This window comes from Cavia porcellus, unplaced genomic scaffold (genome assembly GCF_034190915.1).
Source record: "Cavia porcellus strain 051 isolate PalLab524CR breed Dunkin Hartley unplaced genomic scaffold, mCavPor4.1 scaffold_32, whole genome shotgun sequence".
NCBI lineage: Eukaryota > Metazoa > Chordata > Mammalia > Rodentia > Caviidae > Cavia > Cavia porcellus.
The window spans coordinates 39,564,957-39,586,241 of record NW_026947515.1 but is presented as its reverse complement, the minus strand read 5'-3'; the positions used below and the strand labels follow the sequence as shown (position 1 = coordinate 39,586,241).

General features: G+C 45.5%; 1 protein-coding gene across 1 annotated transcript in view; it reads left to right on the top strand.

Moving 5' to 3' along the window:
• The first annotated feature begins 747 nt into the window (after positions 1-747).
• The window catches only part of Glp2r (glucagon like peptide 2 receptor), a 67,060-nt gene continuing 46,522 nt past the window's right edge, over positions 748-21,285 (top strand). Inside the window, exons 1-4 of the mRNA XM_003466327.3 lie at positions 748-1,068; positions 6,058-6,145; positions 8,009-8,113; positions 12,348-12,469. Coding sequence (XP_003466375.3) covers positions 862-1,068; positions 6,058-6,145; positions 8,009-8,113; positions 12,348-12,469 — 522 coding nt within the window. The 5' untranslated portion in view covers positions 748-861. The remainder of the gene's footprint in view (positions 1,069-6,057; positions 6,146-8,008; positions 8,114-12,347; positions 12,470-21,285) is intronic.

The following is a 21,285-nucleotide window of genomic DNA, read 5'->3' as shown; positions in this document are numbered from 1 at the left end:
CCTCTACCATTGACTTTCTGTGTGCCTTTGCACAAGCAAAATAACCTCTGTGAACCTCGGTGTCGTTCAGCTGTCAGATGGAGCATTCCTTAATGAAGTGGAGTAGTGGAGGGAAAGATTTTGCAGACATGAATTGGGGTGAGGAGGTACGGGTGCATATGTAGGTTAGTAGGGGATGGATGATGAATTCCATAAAAGGACCTCCAGGCGGGCTGCAAGACACTGCCAGCGGGACACAGTGCTGCGTCCAGCGCGTGGGCATCAGGCAGACAGATGCTGGGAACATCAGTGCCTTGCTCCGCTGTGGTGTGAAGAGAATCTTCATCTCTGCTTGGGTTTCAGAAAATGCTGAGCTCCGCCTGGGCAACTGCTCCTCCTATTTTGTGTGTGTAACCAAGGCTCAGAAGTGGTCCTGCCCGGGTGGCTGGTCTCAGCCCATCCTGGACCACCTTCAGGCCTGAGAAAGCCATCTTGTCCCCGTGCAAAGCCTCTGCCTCCTGAGTACTCGGGGGTCTGCACTCCCCACCAGATGTTCCCGGGCAGCTTGAACCCCAGCCGGTCTCACTCCTGCCCTGTGCACTGAGCAGAACCTTCAGGGCGTCACACTGGCTGTCCTGTCTTTCTTTTGGGCCTGCTGAGGCAGTTCTGGGGACTTGGGGAAGGTCTGGGAAAAATTTCTCTGCCTTTGCGGGGTGGGGCAGGCGGGCGGGGGATGAGAAACCGGGAGACTCACTTGTTCCCCCTAGACTCCTGGCAGCGTGCAGAAGATTTGTACAAACACTTCCTCTCTGGAAGAAGAAGAATGCACGACCAGGCTGCCTGTGGTCCATCTCGGAGCGCTGGAGGGGTGTGCCCACGCTTATGAAAGTGCCCAGGAGGATGAGGCCCCATTTGCACCAGCCGAGGCCTGGGCCAAGCAACAAGGGACCCTGGCCCAGGGCCTGGGTGCTGTGTATGGACACCCCTGCTTCCTGGGGGACCCGGCCTCTCTGCCCCCACAGGACGCGCTTGCTCTGGGCTCCCGGGAGGTCCTTCCTTGCCCTAGTGCTGCTGGTTTCCATCAAGCAAGTAAGAGAAATTCTTTATTCTTTATTCTTATCATGTATGTTGCCAGTTATTTATATTTTCTGATTATAGGAGCAATTTAAGCTCCCGGTATGCAAATTGGAAAATAGAAAATAGTATTAAGGAAATAATGATCAGCCACAACCCTAACGCCCGGGGGCAATCGCTGTTACTATTTTGGCATATTGTTCTTAAATCTTTTTTCTATGCATTTTTCCGCGCAGCTGAAATGAAGTGTAAACTGTTTTATATCCTGCTTTCCCCTTTACATCACAGTGTAAGCATTTTCCCACGACAGTGTAAACGCAAAACTGCTTTTAAAATTGCTGCTTCTACTCAAGCCGAAGGAATTATTTTCTCTACCTTTTCTTTTCATTTCTCTCCTCCTTTGCTTGCTTACTTTCTGATTATCACAAAAATATCCAACGCTCACTATTTTAAAAGACCTACAAAATCTAACAGAGTATAAACTACAAAATCCAATGATTGCAAGTGCCGGAGATTACCCTTGTTCACATGTGGGGACTTCTGCAGCCAGACTTTTGTATTCTTTTGCATAAAATTTAAAACAATAAACATAGGCTCACCACATAAATATTATTACATAGCATACATAGTAGTTTGCATTTTACATGATGAAACACACTAACGGCGTGAACACCTTAGCACCTGCCTGGCATGCGCACCGTCAGCAGCCCTGTCTTCCTGACTATTTTATAGATGGGTAAATTGAATATAGGGATGTGGATAACATCACGGCTATGACACGGAGCTGCAGCGGTCAGGACGTAGTAGGTATATCTAGCTGCCCTCTACAGTTGGACTTTCTGGTCACTTGCCTCATTCTTATCCAAGGAGGGTCGATCTTCACCTTTTTCTTATTTAAGGACCTGGTTTTGTGTGAGGCTCTGGTAAGAAGGCACCACAGCTGCATTTGTGTGAATAAAGAAAGTGTGTTTAGGGACAGCTCTGCTGTTTCATTCCTGGGGCAGGGATGGTTCCTGTTTGTAGCTTTGGGATTTGAAATTGTCTCTGCTGCACAGAGAGAGGACGGTGGGACCAGATCCCTCGCCTATGTCTCTGTTAGACTTCCTTTACTGCCAGCTCAGAACAAGTCAGGCAGAAGACTGTGTTGGGTTCTCTGTGTCCACAGCCCCCCACATGCTTGTGGGTTGTCAGTGTGAGCCAGTGCTTGGTTTCATAGAGTTCTGGCCATGGTGGCATCCTCTTGCTAAGCGACCTGAGCATCCATCAGGGCAGTGGACCTGATCCGTCTCCAGCCCCAGGACAGCATCGTTGGTGGTGGTGTCCTGGATCCTGGAAGAGGTGACACAGCCCTCTCACTCTGGTTCCATTCTCTGAAAATCTCCTATGAGAAATAAACAGATCCGGTTAACAACCCGGTTTTCTGACCTTCTGTCTCCAAACCTGGCTGGGTTGTTTGTCACATGCCTAGCACCCCTGTGGCCCGTGACATCAACTGATGCCTCACACATTATCACTCTCAGCCCTCACAACAAGCTCCTGAGAACAGCGTTACTGCTGAGCCCATTTTTTTGATGGAGAAATAAGCTTCCAGTTGCCTTCCAGCATGTAGCTCGTGATCAGGGAGCCGCGGTATCTCCCGTGGGGTGAAGTCCTGCGTCCTGCTTTCCCGAGCACTCTTGGGAACTATCGGCAGGTGACATCCGCAGTGCTTCAGGCTGGCTTACAACGCTGACAAAGCCACACCTTGGCCCTTGGGACTCTGGTATTTCTCTAATCAATTATGTACCTGCCCCTGCCACCAGCCTGCGTGTTCAGAGCTCTAGGCACGGTCTGTCCTGCGATGTGTGTCTGTTATTCTGATGGCCCCACTCTCGGTTCTCCATCTCCTCTCTCCACGTGTTTATGTTACGAGGCTCTGCGTGGCCCTCCATGAAGAACTTTGCTCGTAGCTGCTCTCTCCGCCTGGAACATGAGTGCGGCGTGTTCGCTGGCAGGAAGTCTTCATGAAATTCACATAATGAGAAATTCTCAGGGATAGTGTAGCTTCTAAATGCAAGCGAGGAAATGATGCTATTTCTATATATACCCTCTCTGTTCATTTCCGTTATTTATCAGTGGGTTTGGCATCAAAAAATACAAACTTTTGAAGAAGTTCTTGGAGAAGTGGATTTCATACATTCCCAGGAAAGTATAAAAGGGCTACAGTTTAAAGTTAGAAAAAAAAAGGACTTTTTTATTGAGGATAAACCGTTTGGTGATGCATTATCAAAAATCTTTAAAAATAGGTTTACTCTATGACCCAGATATTGCAGTTCAAAGAATTTTTAAGAAGACAGGGATCCTTCTCCTTTTTCTTTCTTTCTTTCTTTCCTTTCTTCCTTCCTTCCTTCCTTTCTTCCTTCCTTCCTTCCTTCCTTCCTTCCTTCCTCCAGAGCAAACCCAGGGCCTCAGGCATCCTAGGCAAGGCCCCTACCACTGAGCTGCAGGTCAATCCCTGCTTTCAAATGTTTAACTCTGAGAATTTTCAGCACAGTATCTTTTACATTAGGAAACATCTGGAAACAACTTGGATATTCAGTGCTGGAGCATATAAAATCTAAATCCGATTGCATTCATCCATCGGATATTATGTTGCTAGTAGAGGGTGTTTTAATTATGTATTTTTCAAAATAGAAATATATTCACCTTGTATCTGAGTGAAAAATAAAAAGCTACAAAACAATATAGTTTCCTTTTTTTGGTTAGAATAAAAGGGAAAAAATTTAGTAGTTTTCAGCCTAGTTTTTCTGCCTTTTGCCCATAGCCATGATCGTGGCACAGAGTAAAGGTATACGGAAATGTTAGTCTAGGGATCGCTTTGTTGTCTCTTCCTTGGGCAGGTCCCGTGAGCTCCGTGAGGCTGTAATTAGCACTTCGATGATTTTCGAAGATTCCCTAAACTTATTACTTAGTTTTTAAGCCATCTGCTGCTTTTATAATAATATGAGCCAGGTAGCGTCCCACTAGGATGTTTCTTTTTTTAAACAATACGTTAATAAACTTACTTTTTGTCTCCTGAGCCATCACTCAAAGACGGATATTATTAGCAGAGGTTTAAAGTGCATTGAAAATTAAGAGACAAATGCCAATTCCTGTACCATCGCTGTCACTCTCCACTGCCTTCCGCCTGGCTCCCAATATGTGCTCAGGTGGGCACCACTGTGAACCCACAGGGGCACCGCTGGGTGTTTTAAGTTTCTGAAGAGATGCAGTAGAGCTTTGCCAGACACTGCCAGCTCCACGTAGCCATGGGTTCATATCAGGTCCTACTCCGTTCTTCTTGATGACGTGGTACCCGAAAAGCTTGGTTTTCTGGAAGGCCTGTGACAGATAGCAAGTGCCAGACGAAAGTCAGCGTGGACCAGGAGATGGTGGTGGTGTCCGGTCCGATTCTGAGGCTTGAGAAGTTACGCAGTATTCAGCAGACAGGCACTCAGTTGCTAAGACATAAATATTTATGAGCTGTGTGGGCAAATAGGGCTGTAGCTAGGTCTTTCGATTTGGGAATGTGCAGAAAAAGTTACGGTAACAGGAAGGGTCTCGTGCTCTGAGAAGTTTGGGGGCAAACTGGTTAATGAGGAGCACGTGGCCTCTTCCAAAAACTGATTGTGTGATTCTCTTGGAAGGGTGGAAAGGCGCTGCCTTCAGACCCCATCAGGACTACTGCTGTTGGGAGGGCAGCTGCGCCGGGCAGAGGAGGGAGAGGGCGAGCTTGACTAATCATGAGGGGAAAGCAGGCCCCTCCTTGGGTTCAGAGATGGGGTGTGTTTTTGCAGTAGGCACGGCGTGTGTGTGTGTGTGTGTGTGTGTGTGTGTGATTACATTTGGACACATTTAGGTATCCCAATAACTCCAATAAGGTTACTATAAGTTATTCCACTATTTATGGTTACATCTATTTATGGTGATAATCGATTAGACCTGTCCTACCTTATTTTTTTGTTTTGTTTTGTTTTTGGTACCAGGAATCCGGGAATCAAACTCCAAACTCATGACCTGGCACCTGCCAGGCCAGTGCTTATGTCGCTGGCCTAAATCCCCAGCCCTTCTTTTGGGTTTTTACTTGGCCCAAGAAAACATTTGAATTGGTTATCCCTTGTGAGAGAAGATAAAGCTTAAAACCAAGGACACAGCCACACAGGCAAGGAGCTTCAAGGACCTGGGGTGGAATGGCCCTGAGCCTTGTGTCCCGGCTGATTACCTAAGTGCTTTATCTGTAGTAGCTCTTCGTGCTTTACAGGAAAGAGATACGCTCCTCTTTGGGTCTCTGCAATTCCTCCTTAACACAAGGTCCACTACACAACTGGACTGCCAAAAACATTAATCAGTGGAACAGTGGGAGGATGATGCCCTTTTTAAAACCCAAAGAAGCAGTGCACATACACGATGAGAAATTGTTAGGCAGTTGAAAAGTCCCCCAAGTGTAGGCTGTGTTTCCAAGATTCTGTGGGACAGAAAAGTCCATGTCACAAAAACCAAACCATGTCACGAAAACCAAACCAAACCAAACCCAGGGCCTCGGCATAGCAGCACAGAATCTGTGCACTCTGTGGCTTTAGCTAGGACATGCAGGCACCTGGAGAGTGCAGGCCTTTCTCAGTTGGGTCACTGGGCCCCTCTTAGGTGATGCTTCTCTGTTTGGGATCTGCATAGTGTGCAAACACTAGTGTCGAAGGTGTGCAAATTTAAGACAAACGTATTTCATCCTTTTGAAATGTCAACTTCATATAAAGATTTTGAACAAAAATTTCATATTTGTATCAAAACCAGTATGCTTCAATTATGGAGTAAACGTAAAGTTCGTATGTGTTTTTGCTGTAGCATGTAGGATGTCAAAGCAACTGTTTCTAAACGCAAGCCACTGTGGGCGCTGCCATGGGAAGGGGTTGAGGATCACAGTGTATGATAACCAGGCTATGTCTGGGCTGGCAGCTCACTGGGGCCGACCGCGTTGTATCTGCTCAGGTTACAGGATCTCTGCTTGAGGAGACAACTCGGAAGTGGGCTGACTACAAGGGGAAGTGTCTGCAGGACTTGCTGAAGGAACCTTCCGGTAAGCACATGCAGTAGGTATCAAGGGCTGTGTCACAAGCTGCCCCAAAGTTAGTGGATTGAAACTGACGCAATGGAGTCACCAGAAGGCTTGTGCACAGCTGTCTCTTTGGGTTTGGATCACCTCTGATCTGAGAGTCAAGTCGTGTGGTTAGAACATGGTCTCTCCAAGTGGACTGGGCTTCCTGACAGCCAGCCTGACCAGTGGCCAGCTTGCCTTTTATGACCCGGCTCTAGAAGTCACACGACATCACCTCCGCCATGCTCTGTTGGTGAGAGAGCTATGAAGGTCCAGTAGGTTCACAGGAAGAGAAGCAGATCCCCACACCACTTTTCACTGTAGAATGATGCGGAACAAGATGTATGTGGGTGGAGCCTCCTTTGACAAGAGTCATCTGACAGGAGAAACTATTGTAAAATGACCCGGGAAGCTATTAGTTAAGCTGTGGAGACAGGTCCTCCTCATCTCCCAGGGTGTTAGCTATATCTGAGGAATAACATTTCCCTTTTTCAAGTTTCCATGAGGTTTTAGACTTTAGAATGTTCTAGAAAATATATATCAGTTTAGTTAGTCTTCAGCCTCACCTGCATACTGACTCTGGGTGAAACCACATGTACCCACCCACTTGAAGGAGAAGGAGAAGAAAGAGGAGGAGCAGGAGGAGGAACAGGAGGAGGAGGAGCAGAAGGAGCCACAGGAGGAGGGAGAGCCTCTGTATTGTCTCTGAGCATTGAGGACTGAGCCTGAGGGGTACCCCCTCCTCATGCTCCTGTCTCCTATCAGATCACCTCACTTAGGAGCCTAGAGGCTTCAGAAACATCAGTCCTCTTTCCTTCATCCAGTCCCAATGTTCAAGTCATCCTCAGAACTGTCTAAAGACCCCTTTGACCCAGACCGATGCCAATCAAGTCCTGCCATGTGCCACAAGAACCCACCTCCTTTCAGAGAATGCTGCTTCTAAGGTCAAACTCGTGGCCAGGCTGTGAGTGGCGTGGCCAGGTGAGCACTGCCTCACACAGACCAGGTGCTAACACCTGGCCACTAGGTTGGCAGAGGCCCCCAAGCCAGCTCCTGCCCTGGCATACCTACCACGCAATAACCTGGCTGCTCCCTTTGAGAAGCCTAGATTTCTGAATAGGAAGAGGTTGAGGGGAAAAAGAACAGAGAGGATGTGGCTTGGTTTATATTAACCCAGGAGCTTGCCACATGGGAGTTTGAGGCACAGTTTACAACACCTCCATTTCATTTTGGGAGACCTACCAGGCAGAGTTCTGAGTTTATTGCTTGCCATCGCCAAACACCGAGCTATAAACCAGTCCCTGAGCTTGAGATAGTACAAATAATTCTTAGCGACCACTGAATTCGTATTGGAATAGGCGGGCATGATGCACAGAACTTGTGTATATGTGATTAAGGCCCTAGATCTGCAGTCTCCTTCTGTCCACTGACCACTATGCTCATTTCACGGTGGGTGTGCTCTAGGGTTCAACTGGTAAATGCTTGGCAATTATTTGGCTAAGTATGGAATGGAAGGCACTGCTTGGACCTACACATGTCCTCATAGCCTGAGTTGCAGTGAGAGTTTGGGTTATGTAAACTAGAGCAAAATCACCATGACAAGCACATTGCATGCATCAACTGGAGGTCACGTTGGGTAGACAAAGGTGCACTGTTTGGGGCTGCATTCCTGTGCTTCCCAAATCATTTTTCATCCTTGGCCATCTAGTGAAAAGGTCTCTGCAGAGGTTCTCTGCAAACTTTCAACAGCAGAAGGTGGGCTCTGGGCTCCTAGGTCCCGCTGACTTTTCCAGTGGACGCTGTGCTCACACCCTGATCCCACTCTGGCCCCTCTCGCCTCTGTAGGTGTATTTTGCAACGGAACATTTGACCGGTACGTGTGTTGGCCTCATTCACCCCCTGGAAACGTCTCTGTCCCGTGCCCTTCGTACCTGCCTGGGTGGAATGAAGGTAACGAATCTTATTTTACCAGTTTCTGACAGTTTTTTTTCCCCGCAAAGGGCCTTCTTCTTGAGCATAGCAGCCGTTTGCTATTTGGAGGCAGAGCTCCACCCGAGTAACTTTCCCAAGTCCTCTCGCCCACAGAGGTCTCCATCTAGTCTTACATCTTCTTGTCTCCTGCAAGTTCTATAATCCTTGGGTTCCATTTATGCAGGAGCTCATCTTACCTTGAAGATTATAGATTCTAGACCTGGATACCGCAGAATCTGGCTCCTCTGGGGGTTAAGAACCATCACGTTCACAACAGAATTAAGAGAACGGGTGAAAGACTGAAAGTCTCATACCATGCGACTTTGGGTTTGCTAGGTTGGGAAAAAGGTCTTTGAACTGTCCCTTGTATCAGCCTTGGAATCACCTCTGATTGCTGTGTCTAAGTCCCGGGGGTTAGATGAAGTATTTAGGCACTCAACTTGCTCTAATCATGATTGAAGGAATTGAGTACTGTCACTTAGAGACCTAGGATTATAATCCACCCCACGACCACAGAAGCCTAACCTCTTGGTCATTTTTTTCTGGATGGGGAGAGCAGAGATTATAGGTTAGAATTCTGTTGTCTCTGACCAAAGACTCTGGGAAAATGTAAAGAGAGCTAAGCCCCTTCTCAGGAAGTGAAGGCTGTTAAGAAGGTCCAGGTAAAACAAGATGAGGAGGAGTTTCTGAGAAGGCATCTTCTAATCTTATACTTAATTTCGGCCCAATAATATTTCACATCCATGGTACACTGGTTTCAATATTTTGAGGATGAGGGAGATGAAGAAGGAGGAATAGGAGGAGGAGGAGAAGGAGAAGGGACATCTCTGTGTGGGAGAGTTAGCGACATATTTTGTGGAACTGTCCTCTGATGAAACCCAGGTGGAACACGGATGTGAGCTTTGGTGGAGGGAAGGACAGAAGGCGCTAGAGTACTTGCTACCTCAGGGTTGTCTGACTGATTTAGCAAACAGCTCCTGCAGGGCTGGAAGGAGCAGAGTCAGGACCCCGAGGTTAGGCTGAGCCCCTCCGCTTTACATTTTGAAACTTGGAGCACCTTCCTAAGGCTTCCTAAGCCACGTCTACCTCCATGCAAGGTGAAACGAACAATGACTCACTTCTCACACTGAGAAGGACAGAAATCCAGCCACTGGGGCATGTGTCAGTGGACACCGAACCTGAGTTCGAGGTTGAGACTCCTGAATTCCTTCAGGTCATTAGAGCCCCAGCTGTCCGCATATTCCCCAATGACACACGGAATAAGCCACCACTTCCCAGCTCCACCATCCATCCGTTTCTTCCCAGGGGCTGTAAGTACAGATCTGTTTCATTTTAGGAAGAAAAAGCTGTTCAAAGTCCAAGTCTACAATAAAGTGGAATTAAAGGGTTTTTTAAAAAATGAGTTCTGGACTTGAATGTGATTTGCCAGAGGTGGGAAGTGACCCTGCCACTAATATTTTTTTGTAGTAAAAAAGGCGAACAGTGACTTGAGATACAGTTAAAAGAACAAACGTGATCGTAGAAGGGGGGAGTCAGGTGATGTTTATGTGCTGTGTTGGCCTCCAGGCCCGATCGTGAGGCTGAGGCTGACCGCGTTACCTGTGGGCTCCTCTTAGAGGAAAGCCACGCAGAGCCAGGCAGGCATGCGGACGGCAGAGCACACAAGTGCTTTGTAGTTAGGGAAGACGACACCGACAGCCTGTAGCTGGTAGACTGAGAAGTGACGGGAATCAGGAAGACACGTCCATGGGCCAGGAAGCAGGAAGACAAGGGTTTGAGAGACAGAGGGAAAAAGATTAAAGAGCAGCATTGGAGGCAGGATGGTCAAGACTTGTCATGAGAAGAATGAGAAACTGAAGGACAGAGAAGTGGACAATGGAGCAGAGGAAACGAGCCCTTCCTCCCCCGTTCTCCAGCTCAGGAACAGGACGGCCCTGCAGCCCACCCGGCCCACTCACACCCAGCCCTCCTGGGTCAGCAGCTGGGTCCCCTGGCTCAGCCTCCCTTCTATCCCCCCTGCCATGCATGGGGTCCGGGTGCAGCTGCACCCCCTGGACTCTGATCTGCATTCTTTTAACCACCCCCTGCAAAGCTTTTCAAAATGGCAATCTGACGTGCTGGTTCTCATCACAAATGGCCTGTGTGACTTTCTGTGGCCCGCTAAGCCTTTGCTCCTTCCTTTCCACCCCAGGCAAGGGAACTACTCCACCTACCAGGTTATTGGCACTCAGAGAGCACTCACCCTTCTGGCCAGGCTGTCTCCCCCATCTTTTTGCCTATAAACTTCAACTCTCACCTCAAGTCTTCCGCCCTTCTTGCACATTTCTCCAGCTTCTCCCCACAATGCAGTGACCCTCCCTACCTTCCTGGAGCCTCCCCGTACCTGCATGGACTCTGTCTTAGCAGTTAAAGCGGTTCATGGTCTTTTATTTGCACTCTCCTGGCTAGAATTTGACTTTCCCTTTTCCCAAGGGTCAATGACATTATTGTCATTCACTCACTCAACAATTTTTTTTTTTTTTTTTTTTTTGAGGCAGGGTCTTGCTGTGTTTTGAGGCAAGGTCAGGCTGGTCCTGAAGTCACTTTGTAATCTACGCTGGATTTGAACCCACAGTGATCCTCCTGCCTCAGCCTCCAAAGTGCTAGCATTACAGGCATGTGCTTGGCTTACAACAAATATTTTTTAAACACCTACAAGTGTGCTAGGTATTATTTTTAAGTGAGTGGATTTCATTAGTGACTAAGATCAAATGATGTCCTCTCTTGTGGGCATCATATTCTAGAAACAGAGATAGACAATAATCAGTAAACATCATACATAAATACAGATAAGATACATTTAAAATATGATGGAGCAGCAGGAAGGGTTGGGAGGATGGGGATGGGGGAGTGGGTTGACGTCATAAACTGGGTAGTCCGGGAAGGCGGTGTTTTAGTAAAGGTTTATGGGAGGTGAAGGTTTCAGCCTATGAGGGACAGAGCACACATCAGTGCGGAAGCCCTAGGCTGGTCTGTTCCAAAGAAAGGAGGCAAAGACTGCTGTGGTGAAGAGGAAGAGAAGCAACAGAAGATGTGAACACAGAGATTTGGGGCCAGAGCTTACAGGGCTTTGTGCAAGGTTGCAAAAGGACACTGATCTGTTCTCAAGACTTTGGATGATTTTAAGCAGAAGTGTGATGTGATGCCGGTGACATCTGATCCAGCTTGGGGCTGCTGGGCTACCTACAGATGAGGGGAAGATGGTGAAGCGTTTGCACCTTACAGGGCGGAGGGGATGGTTCCAAAGAGGAGAGATGCAGGAAGCCAAGAGCAGTGGTCAGATTCTGCGTGTGCTTCGAAGCAGAGATGATCTGCTGATCCAGCAGGCGAGTCTGTACACACAGAGAAGGCAGAGCTGCCTCTAAGGCGGTGGTGGTGAACCCACGCATGCATGTTATTTTTCTTTTAAGATAAAAGATATTCATGTATAAGTTGTTTTATCTAAACCAAAACCTCAGGACTCAGATAGAAGCGCAGTGTTGGCACTTGGTGATACATAAGTGGATTTGGGATTGCAGTTTGAATATTCATCTCTAAAATGTTCTCCTGGCTGAAGGTCTGGGGTCAGAGCAAAGACTAGTGTTGGTCTGTGATATGAGGGATCTGAGCCGGGAAATTCCAATAAATTTCCATTTCTTCTTTGCAAATCCAGTCCTTGGTTCTCCAAGGAGGAGGGCTTTGGGGGAGGGGCTCCCAGGACAGATGTGCTGAGCAGCGGGGGCACACATGGATGGCACAGGAGGTTCAGCCCTGGGTCAGTCTGCTTTGTGCTCATTGCTTCCTCCTCCTCCTGGCTGATGAGGCTTCCTGGACATCAGGAAGATGCTCCCCTCTGAGCAGGCATGGGAGTCCAGGTTGGTGTCTTCTAGTGGAGCTGTGCCTCCCTGGGGTCACAACATCTCTGAGTCACCGGGGGCTGTTCTAACTCTGGAGACTTGTAAACACAGCCAACATTGGTGGATCCTTGTTTGCTATGAAATCTAGAAGCTTCTATGTTTTCCTTTTCATGCCAAATAGACAGCTGGGATGCTAATGGGCTCCCCAAAGCGGGAAATGAAATTTTCCTTTCCCTGGGATTTTCCACAGCTCTGAGGCCAGAGCAAGGGCTTTCCAGCGTGCCGGGGGGAACGGGCTGTGTATCTGACCTTTCCTCTAGAGTTTTGTTTACTTTCAGAGAGCCCAGGAAAGGCCTACAGACACTGCCTGGCTCGGGGGACTTGGCAGACACTAGAGAACACCACAGACATTTGGCAGGATGACTCCGAATGCTCCGAGAAACACAGCTTCAAACCAAACGTGAGTCTGTCCAGCTCTGTGATAAGGTATCCAGGGCCGAGGTCATCGGGGGCAGCCAGGTGGCCAACCAGCTTTAGGGGTCATACGAAGGGGTGTCTTCCAGCACATCTTCCCCAAACTCAGCTACTCTCGCTACTAGGGTGACGTGTGAAATCCTAAGGGAAATCAGCCTCCCAGGGCTGGTCATAGCCTTTGCAATTGTGGCTTCCCATGGTGTCCCCGCTCCGCTGTGACTGACTCCTTCTCATCAGCAAGTTCAGTTCAGATGTCCCCTTTGAAGAGCAATCTCCATGGCTACCCCATCCAGAAAGGTCCGCAGGGTCACTTTCTACAAGCAGCCCTGGTGTAGCTCCTTTATCGCACCTGTTACTCCCCAAAACGTTCAGGTGTCTGCCTACTTGTTACCTGGTTCTCTCACAAGGTAGATCCAGTGGTCAAGAGGGACAGTGTTCCTCAGCGAGGGCAGCACAGCACAGCGTGCGGGGTCAGACAGGCCGTGTATTTGGACTCTTCACTTCCTGGCTGTGAACTTGGCACAATTTCTCTACCTTTCTGTGCCTCTGCTTCCTTATCCATTCCAAAGGGATTTTATTTGCTGCCTGCAATCATCGTGAGGATTTAGGGCGTCAACAGACATAAATTTCTTAGAAGAAAATATGACCTGTTGTCAGCCAGCTCTGAGGAGGAGTTACCGCCCCATCGCCAGGGTCCAGGGTTAGTCACGGCCCAGCAAATCATCCTGGCAGCTGGGAGGAGCAAACAAATCCTCGCTTCAGACTTCTCTCTGTGTGCTTTTGTCCCAGGATCCTATGCTGCAGTTCTCTCAGGGCCACTTCTCTACTTGCCTGCTGGGCTCTGTTTCTATTCTATTCATATAAATCTTACCTGTGTTCCCTCAAGGGCAGGTGGGACCAGGCAAGGGGCTCAGGGCAGAGGTGCAAAGGTTTTTCACTGGGCACTGGGAATTGAGACATGGATTCTCACCTCCTGGAGCATGGAGCATAGAGGGAGGGTGTAACTCCCGGGACAGAAGTGTAGGATGCCCAGGGTAGGAGCAAAGGGGCGACTGGGGGCAGAGATGGCTGCCCAAACTGCGTCCTGAAGGGTGACAATGAGATGCCTATTGGAAGAATAAAAGCAAGAGCATTCTTGGCAGAAAACATACACACCCAGGTCCAAAGAGAAGGTTTCCATTACTAGGATGAGATGCACACCCTTAAGGGAAGTTGGTCTCCAGGTTGGTCTGTCTTTGGCTGGGACCTGATTCCCAGCTTCCCCGAGCTGGATCCTCCTCATCCTCCTGGCTTCAAGTCAACATCTCCTTTAAAGAGGTAACTTTGAGGGCTCCTGGGCAGGTGAGGTAGAGTTCAGGAGGACACAGATGGAGGCGGAGACCCCAGGCGAGGCGAGGTGATGAAGACCCTCCATGTCCTTGAAGGATCAGGGCTTTGAAATTTCAAGTGTGGAAGGAATGTAACTCAACACAGGTGGTGATAGGCTTGCTCTGGCAAGTTGGAGAAGCCTGGGGCTGCCAGGCTGGAGGAAGGAGGCAGGGTAACCAGGCAGCATCCATCTCTGTAACTCAGCCCAGCTGGGAGGAGAGTACCAGCGGAATGGAAATAAAGGGGATGAGTTTGTGGGTGTCCAAGGAGAGAGGCGGCAGGACCAAGTGCTGGATGGCCCAGAGGGTGGAGGTCGGGTTACTGAACTGGACCTCCGAGGAGATGGGAGATGCAGGAAGAAAGTTCATCCCTCCATCACTGAGTTCTCATCCTGATTTGAGCCTGCAAACCCTCCTCGCGCATCCCTGTCGATGTGGCTCACTTCTTTCTGCATATAATTGGATTTGGTTTCTGGTATCACCCTAATACTTCTCACCAACACTAAGTGTATTTTACTAGTTGAAAGTCTGGGACAGGAGAAGCAAGGAGTTCAGTTCCACAAACTCTATCTACATGACCTGAGCATCTGCCTCTCTCCAGACATACTGAAAATGGGGTTGATATCAGGGTGTGGTGGTGTACACCTGTAATCCCAGCACTTGAGAGGCTGAGGCAGGAGGATTGCTGAGTTCACGGCGAGGCTGTGCTACATAGTGAGACTCTGTCTCAAAACACAAAAACAAAAACCAACCTCCCCCAGAAAGGTGGGGTTGAGAAGGCCCCCACTGCCTGCTTTCTTTGTTAGTCAGCTTCCTGTGATTGTAGTAGGTAGCTGAGACAAATCTCTTCTAAAGGGACTCAGAGACTTAATGGTTTCAGTCCATGACTGTTTGGCTCCATTGCTTGGAGGCCTGAGACAAGGCAGTGCATGCTTGTCATGTGGTGGAGGAAAGTGCTCCCCTCCTGGCAGCCAGGAAGCAAAGGGACACAGCACCCCCCCAACTTCCTCTTAAAGGGACCACCACTTCCCAATAGCTCCACAGGCTGGCAACCAAGCCTTTAATGCAGGGCTTTGTGGGACACTTTTCAATTATAAAAGCCTGCTTCAGAAACCTGAAGGGACAATTCATTAGGAGTGATTAATTTATGTATTGGTATCTATGACAGTAGTTTTTCTGTACCGTCTCCTTGGTTTTTTCAAAATATGACCTTTCATTTGACTGTCAAAAATCCAAAACCTAGTTTCTGTGAAGCTGTTAAGGTCAACTTATATAATGTATCATTTTATTTCTAAATCTAGCAAGTTTTAATCTTTTTAAGAATGTTTTTAATTTTTGTTGCCACTACATGCTAGTTATTTGAGTACAGTTTTACAAGTTGAGTTTCATTAGCACATTTAAGATACCAGATGCTTGCAATGCTTTAAATATCTTAAATTATGCTATAATAAGCAGATAGTCCTTAATTCTCATGTAATTATAGTTCACCAAATATATTAATATTGTATACTGAACCTTAAATTTTCCTAAATATGTTAATATTGTTTTCATAATGTTTCCAGTTAAAGTCTAAGTGAAGTACTTCCTGACTGACACATTTTATATTAGAATTACAACACTAATCCAGGAGATCCTGCACTATACGATATTCTCTAAATAGTAATACCAATTATAATAACATGTCCAAGCAACTTAAAAGTCTCTCTAAGGAGGATTGACAGAAGGACAGATGTGTGATAATGCCAAATTAAGTTTACTTTAGAATCTTAGTGGTGCACATGTAAGTTTTTAAAAATAAAATTCTTTCAAATTTGCAGCATGTTTGAAATATTTCATAATAAATATTAGGAAAATATCCAAGTTTGAACAAAACTCTTCAAAAAGGTAATGGTTTAGCTAAATCTTGCTGTGACTAACACTAAAAATTAAAATCTTCACACTGAGAAAAAAACTATCTCAAGAAACAAGGATTTCCATCACATGGAACATGGTTTCCTATAAACTAAAAGTTTATTTGGTCTGGTTATCAACGCCAGGAGTGTGACTATCCAGCAAATGTGTAACAACCAGCCCCTTTGTTCTACCTCTGGGGAAAAAGAGCTCTGGTCTGTAATATGCCAATTCCTGTGGTGCAAATACTCCCGCTGTGCTGGTGTCAAGCTGTCACTATGCTGTCTGTCACTGAAGGCAGAGGAGCAGGAGAAGACTTGGGCAGAGAGCATCACAAACCAATATAATGACATACAGGAGCCAGGAAGGTGGTTTTTTCTGCTCTGGCCAACACACTGAGCTCCACGGCTGTGTCTCTTGGAGGACACTAACCACTCTCAGGTTCAAGACACAGCTCCTAGTTATCTCTCTCTAACTCTCCCTAACTCAGCGGAGTCTTCAATAGTTGCAGCTTATTCCTTGAGAAACTGGCTGGACGCTATGTGTTCTTGGCTTTCTTAGGTCCGCTGTCTTCCCATCAGATGTGAAAGGGTTTCCCACAGATCCTCCATGACTTTTAAGTATTATTATTTTGTTTGGCCTGATGGCAGGATTCTGTGTTCCTTATCCAGTTGCTTACTATAGGACAGGTCACTCCTCTTTAGGATGGAGAGGGCACTTGTAGTTGGGTTGGGGATAGTTTGTCTCAGGAACTGGTTTGGCTTTTGACTACCATGGTTGTGTTAGCTGCATGCCTTGAGTTAAGAAAACTGTGTATTTTTATCTTTCTTCCTGGATTGTGAACTGTTTAAGAACAATCACAAACTTATAGCCATAAATTGTGGCCTGGTATTGGGGTACAATAACCTTTACATAAAATGGACACTTAATAAATATTCAGAGGCTCGGGGCATCAGCCCTGGCGCTAAAGTTCCCAGTGATCTTCGTGTTGCTCGGTCTGACAGCTGAGTGTCCACAAGGATGCACTGGCTTAAGTCCACCCAGGCACAACCCTGAGCCAGTGAATGCGGACAGTAAAACACGACCTGAAAACAGCTTTCAAAGGCAGGAAGTAAAGATGCCCCTCTTTAGAGAAGTGAGGTCAAGGGTATTGCTTTCTTCCTCTGCAAGTAGCCGTGTTTCCAAGAATTCAAACACAAAAAAGAAAAAAAGAAGCCCTTCTGGCCATGTTTACCTGTTTCTTATAGTTGGTTGAAATTTTGCCCAAAAAAGGCCAGTGTTAGTAAAGTTTTGCCCTTCAGAGTTTTGGCAGGCAAAATATGCTATGTTCTTCCAACTAATGACACATGGGGGTCCTCTATGCACGTTAAGTGGCCCTTTTAGAGAAGTGTGTGTGTGTACACGCATGAGCATTAACAAGCATGTTTAGACTTGGTTTTAGTGGTATAGAAATAAATTGCTATTTTGCCTTACTTTAAACTGCTTTCTTTGTCCTTATAAAGGATGCACTCTGTTCTTACCCACTAAATTTAAGTGATATAAATCAATTAATATCTACATGTAGGGCAAAATTTCAATACACAGTATGACATTTTCATGATAAAATTTTATTATAATTTTAATAACTTCAGTTGGTTATGTATAATTTTATAATGCTTTGAAAGATTCAAACATGTAGAAAAAGTTAAAAAAAAATACAACACCTACCATCTAGATTGCAAATGTGTTAACCTTTGCTGGTATTGGCTTTTGCTTTGCCCTCTCTTCCTGAGGTGTTTATAAATCACGAGCTGTCACTCTGAATATTTACCAGGTATCTCCTAAGATTGAGGACATTCCGCCACATAACTACTTTACCAAAATCCCAGCTGAGTAACATTGAGTTGAGTTCCTCATATCGGATTATTTCATCCATTTTCAGTTTTTCTGAAATATTCCTAGCGTTTCTGACCTAGTCTAGGATCTAATCCAGGTGCCTACACTACCTTTAGTTTTATGTTCCAGCAATATCTTTTAATGTACAGCAGTCTGTCCTACCGAGAATGTTTTGAAGAGACTGACTAGTAAATGTCGGTTTTCAGTTTTGTTGTGGGCGATAGTGCTGGAGTCTGGGGACTTTGCACCGAGCTATATCGCCTATCCTTTTCTAGTTCTTGATTTGTGGTACAGGGTCTCACTATGCCGCTAAGTCACCCAGGTTGGGCTCCAACTCAGCACCCTGCCTCAGCCTCCAGGAGTGCTGAGATTACAGGGGCAGGACACTGTGCCCAACTGGGGTTTCCTGTTGAAAGACTCGATCCAGATTGACCTGAGTATTTCTTTGGTTTGTCTTTAAACCCATTTCTCCATCCTCTGCATCTCCTTGTTTTGTGTCACTCATTTTGATTTTTGAGACAGGGTCTCACTATGTAGGTCAGGCTAGTCTTGAACTTGCTATGGAGCTCAGGCTGGCCTCGAAATCACAGTGGTCCTCCTGCCTCAGCCTCCCAAGTACTAGGATTTTTAGACATGTGCTACCATGCCTAGCTTATTTGATACTCAGTTTTCTAGATCTAGCTAGTGAAAACCCTTCAAACGGGCTGTTGTATTTCTTTGTTACATCTTCATTGTTTTTTGAGCATTTTCTTATTTTCTGGCACTACACGATCCAAGATCATTTGGAAATTTTCCTGCTCCACACCTGGAACCAGCTGCAAAGGCATGTTTGCTTCTTTAAGTGGAGGAGAGGAAACAGAAGCCAAGACCTAAATGTGGGGTGTGCCCACGACTAGTACATCCCCGTGGACTTCACTCAATTACACAGGGTTGGGGAAAAAATTTCAATCAAGACTTTGTGTTGAAAACTTTTATTTAAATTTGACACTTAGATTTTTGATTTATCTTCTTTTACTTTGTATTTGTGTATCTTTTTCTTTTTACTGAAATCTTACTTCCTAATTACAGTATCATAATTACTTATCTTGTCCCACAATACATGCAGAGTAATTTCAAAATTAAGATTTTAAAACTGCCACTGAAAATATAAAGCTACTTGGTAAATGTTAAGGTTTTTTCTCCTTAGGCTGTACACTAAGCACAGAGTATCATGCCCATAACTGTCTGAAATAATTCTTTTCTGTACATGTTCATCTTATGAATTTAATATAGTTCTATTCATTTGTTTCTGTTAGTATAAAATTTGTGACCTTTCACCCTTCTCTGCTTAATTTTGTTGTTTGAGCATGATATTGGCCAGGTTGAAACCTAAAACTGTGAAAAAAGAACTTGGTGTCATCCCCATGTCCCCTGTCCCCTCCCTCCCTACCCCTGTAGAAAATAATTTTATTGTATTTTTGGCTCATTCTTCTCTACTTCCTTTCTTTTTCCTTTTAATTGAATTATAATACCTGTCTGTGTTTCCTTTTGCAAAGCCAAGCAAATATGTAAATACGTTTTTTCCCATTTTTCTTACACAGAAAGCTGTATAACAGGTACCCTTTCTATGTCCTGTTCCATTTAATAATACACCCTGGAAATCACTGTATAACAGCTCCTAGACACATGATTTTATATCTCCATGGTACCTCACCCCATCCATCTACCAAAGTTTATTCAGTATTAACCTATAGGCGTTTGGATTATTTCCAAATGCTTCTTGCCCAAATGCTGCAGTGAATACCTTTATATGGCTAAGCACGCAGGAATTATATCTCTGTACCCTTTTTCCATGTTGAATGCCCTTTACACCCTGGCATCTCATAAAAGCATCTAAGTCCCTTAGAATTCTCCTATGGGTACTAAGTGTGAGCTGAAGCCTGGATGTTTGGAATGTATAAGAAGTGGCGGGTTTTGGTTCACACAGTTTAAGAAAATCCTCCAAAGAGACACAATTAAACCAACTATTACCAGTCCAGTGGTGTCCTGCCTGCATCACTCAGCTTACTGTGCCCAGATTCTTGCCAGGAGTATGTGCATTTCTTTTCTGGTTCTTTTTCCTGGACCTCTCTTTACTAAATAAATTGCAGGCTAGACACGCCAGGGAATTAATGGCGTGGCCCTGGGAGTGGCCCTCAAACAATGACTCTCCTCCTGGGTCCTGGGGCCATAAACCCTGGGTTTCCAGAGCCTCCCTGGTGGAATTAAGCCCCAGCTTCATGCTTGAAGGCTTGATGGCGCACACTTTGTGAGTCCTAACTCTCCCCCAGCTGATGAATATTTTTTCTCTTTCCTTACAAAATGCTTGAATTCCACTCCTTGGCTGAGGATCTGCTTCTGAGAAACCCAAACCAAGACTCAGACAAAACCCAAACAGTTCCCTTAATTTGTTCCTAGAAAACATACAACACACACATGTTTTTAGAAATAAGAACTCAGAAACAAACAATTAGGTTGTTTAATTAAATCATTAGTCTCATATTTCCAATACAAAAAAATGACATCTAAATGACCTAGTGAATGCAGCCTGAGTCACCAGTTTTTAGCAAATGCACTGCTCTGTGTAGAAACAAGAACCACTTCTCTTCTTTCAAGATGTTTATTGTCTATTTGGAAAGACAAGATGAACATAAACAAAGCATTAATCAGTAATATAATTGATGCCCCAATCTGTAAAACAGACTACGAATGCTTTTATGATAAGAGCTGGCAATAAACAGACAGGAGCTCCAAGGGCACTTGTAGGAAGCAGGCTGTGCTTGTCTTAAGGGAGGAAAGAGAGGAGCAGTTAGAGACCCGACAAAGTTAGAGACTCGACAAAGTTAAGAGACCCGGCAAAGTTAGAGACCCGGCAAAGTTAGAGACCCGACAAAGTTAGAGACCCGACAAAGTTCGAGACCCTGATTGTGTCCTCAGAAAACAGGTCTAGGTGGAAATGTAATTGGGACTGATATGGAAAAACTTAAAATCTATACAGATATTTCTGCATCCCAGCCATCATTACAAGGGATCTTAAAGCAGGTCTTCAATGCAGAAAGAAAAACATACCTCCTGAACATTTTGATCTAGGAGCAAAGAATAGTAACAATATATTTTCAATCTATAATGTATGTTGAAGTAGATGTATACCCATAGTGGCAAAAAGGCCAGGATGAGGAACATGGCAGTTTACTTTTGTAAGATTCTTTGTTTTTTGTTCTTTGTGTGTTTTACTATTGCAAAGTTCTTAAACCATAAATTAAATAATAAAATATTATTTAAGGGCAGACTATAATAAATTAAGCGTACAGAATAAATCTTAAAGCAACCACTAAAAAAGCAAAACAGAGAATAAGAAGCCATGAATAAATCATGAAAAAGGAAATATAGAATCAAAATGTAAGTGAATAGAGAAAATTTGGGACAGAGAGAAACCTAAAGGATTTAAACTCAACCAGATAAAACACATGAACTGTAAATGACCCAACTACCTCGAATAACAGAAATGTTATGTATATGCCATCTACATGACATTTACTTTAAAGATTTAATTAGAATTTAAAAGATGAAGAGAAAAAGATACACTATGCATACAAATTCTGATCAGAAGGAAGAATGGTTATACCGATGTCAGACAAAATAGCCTTCAGAA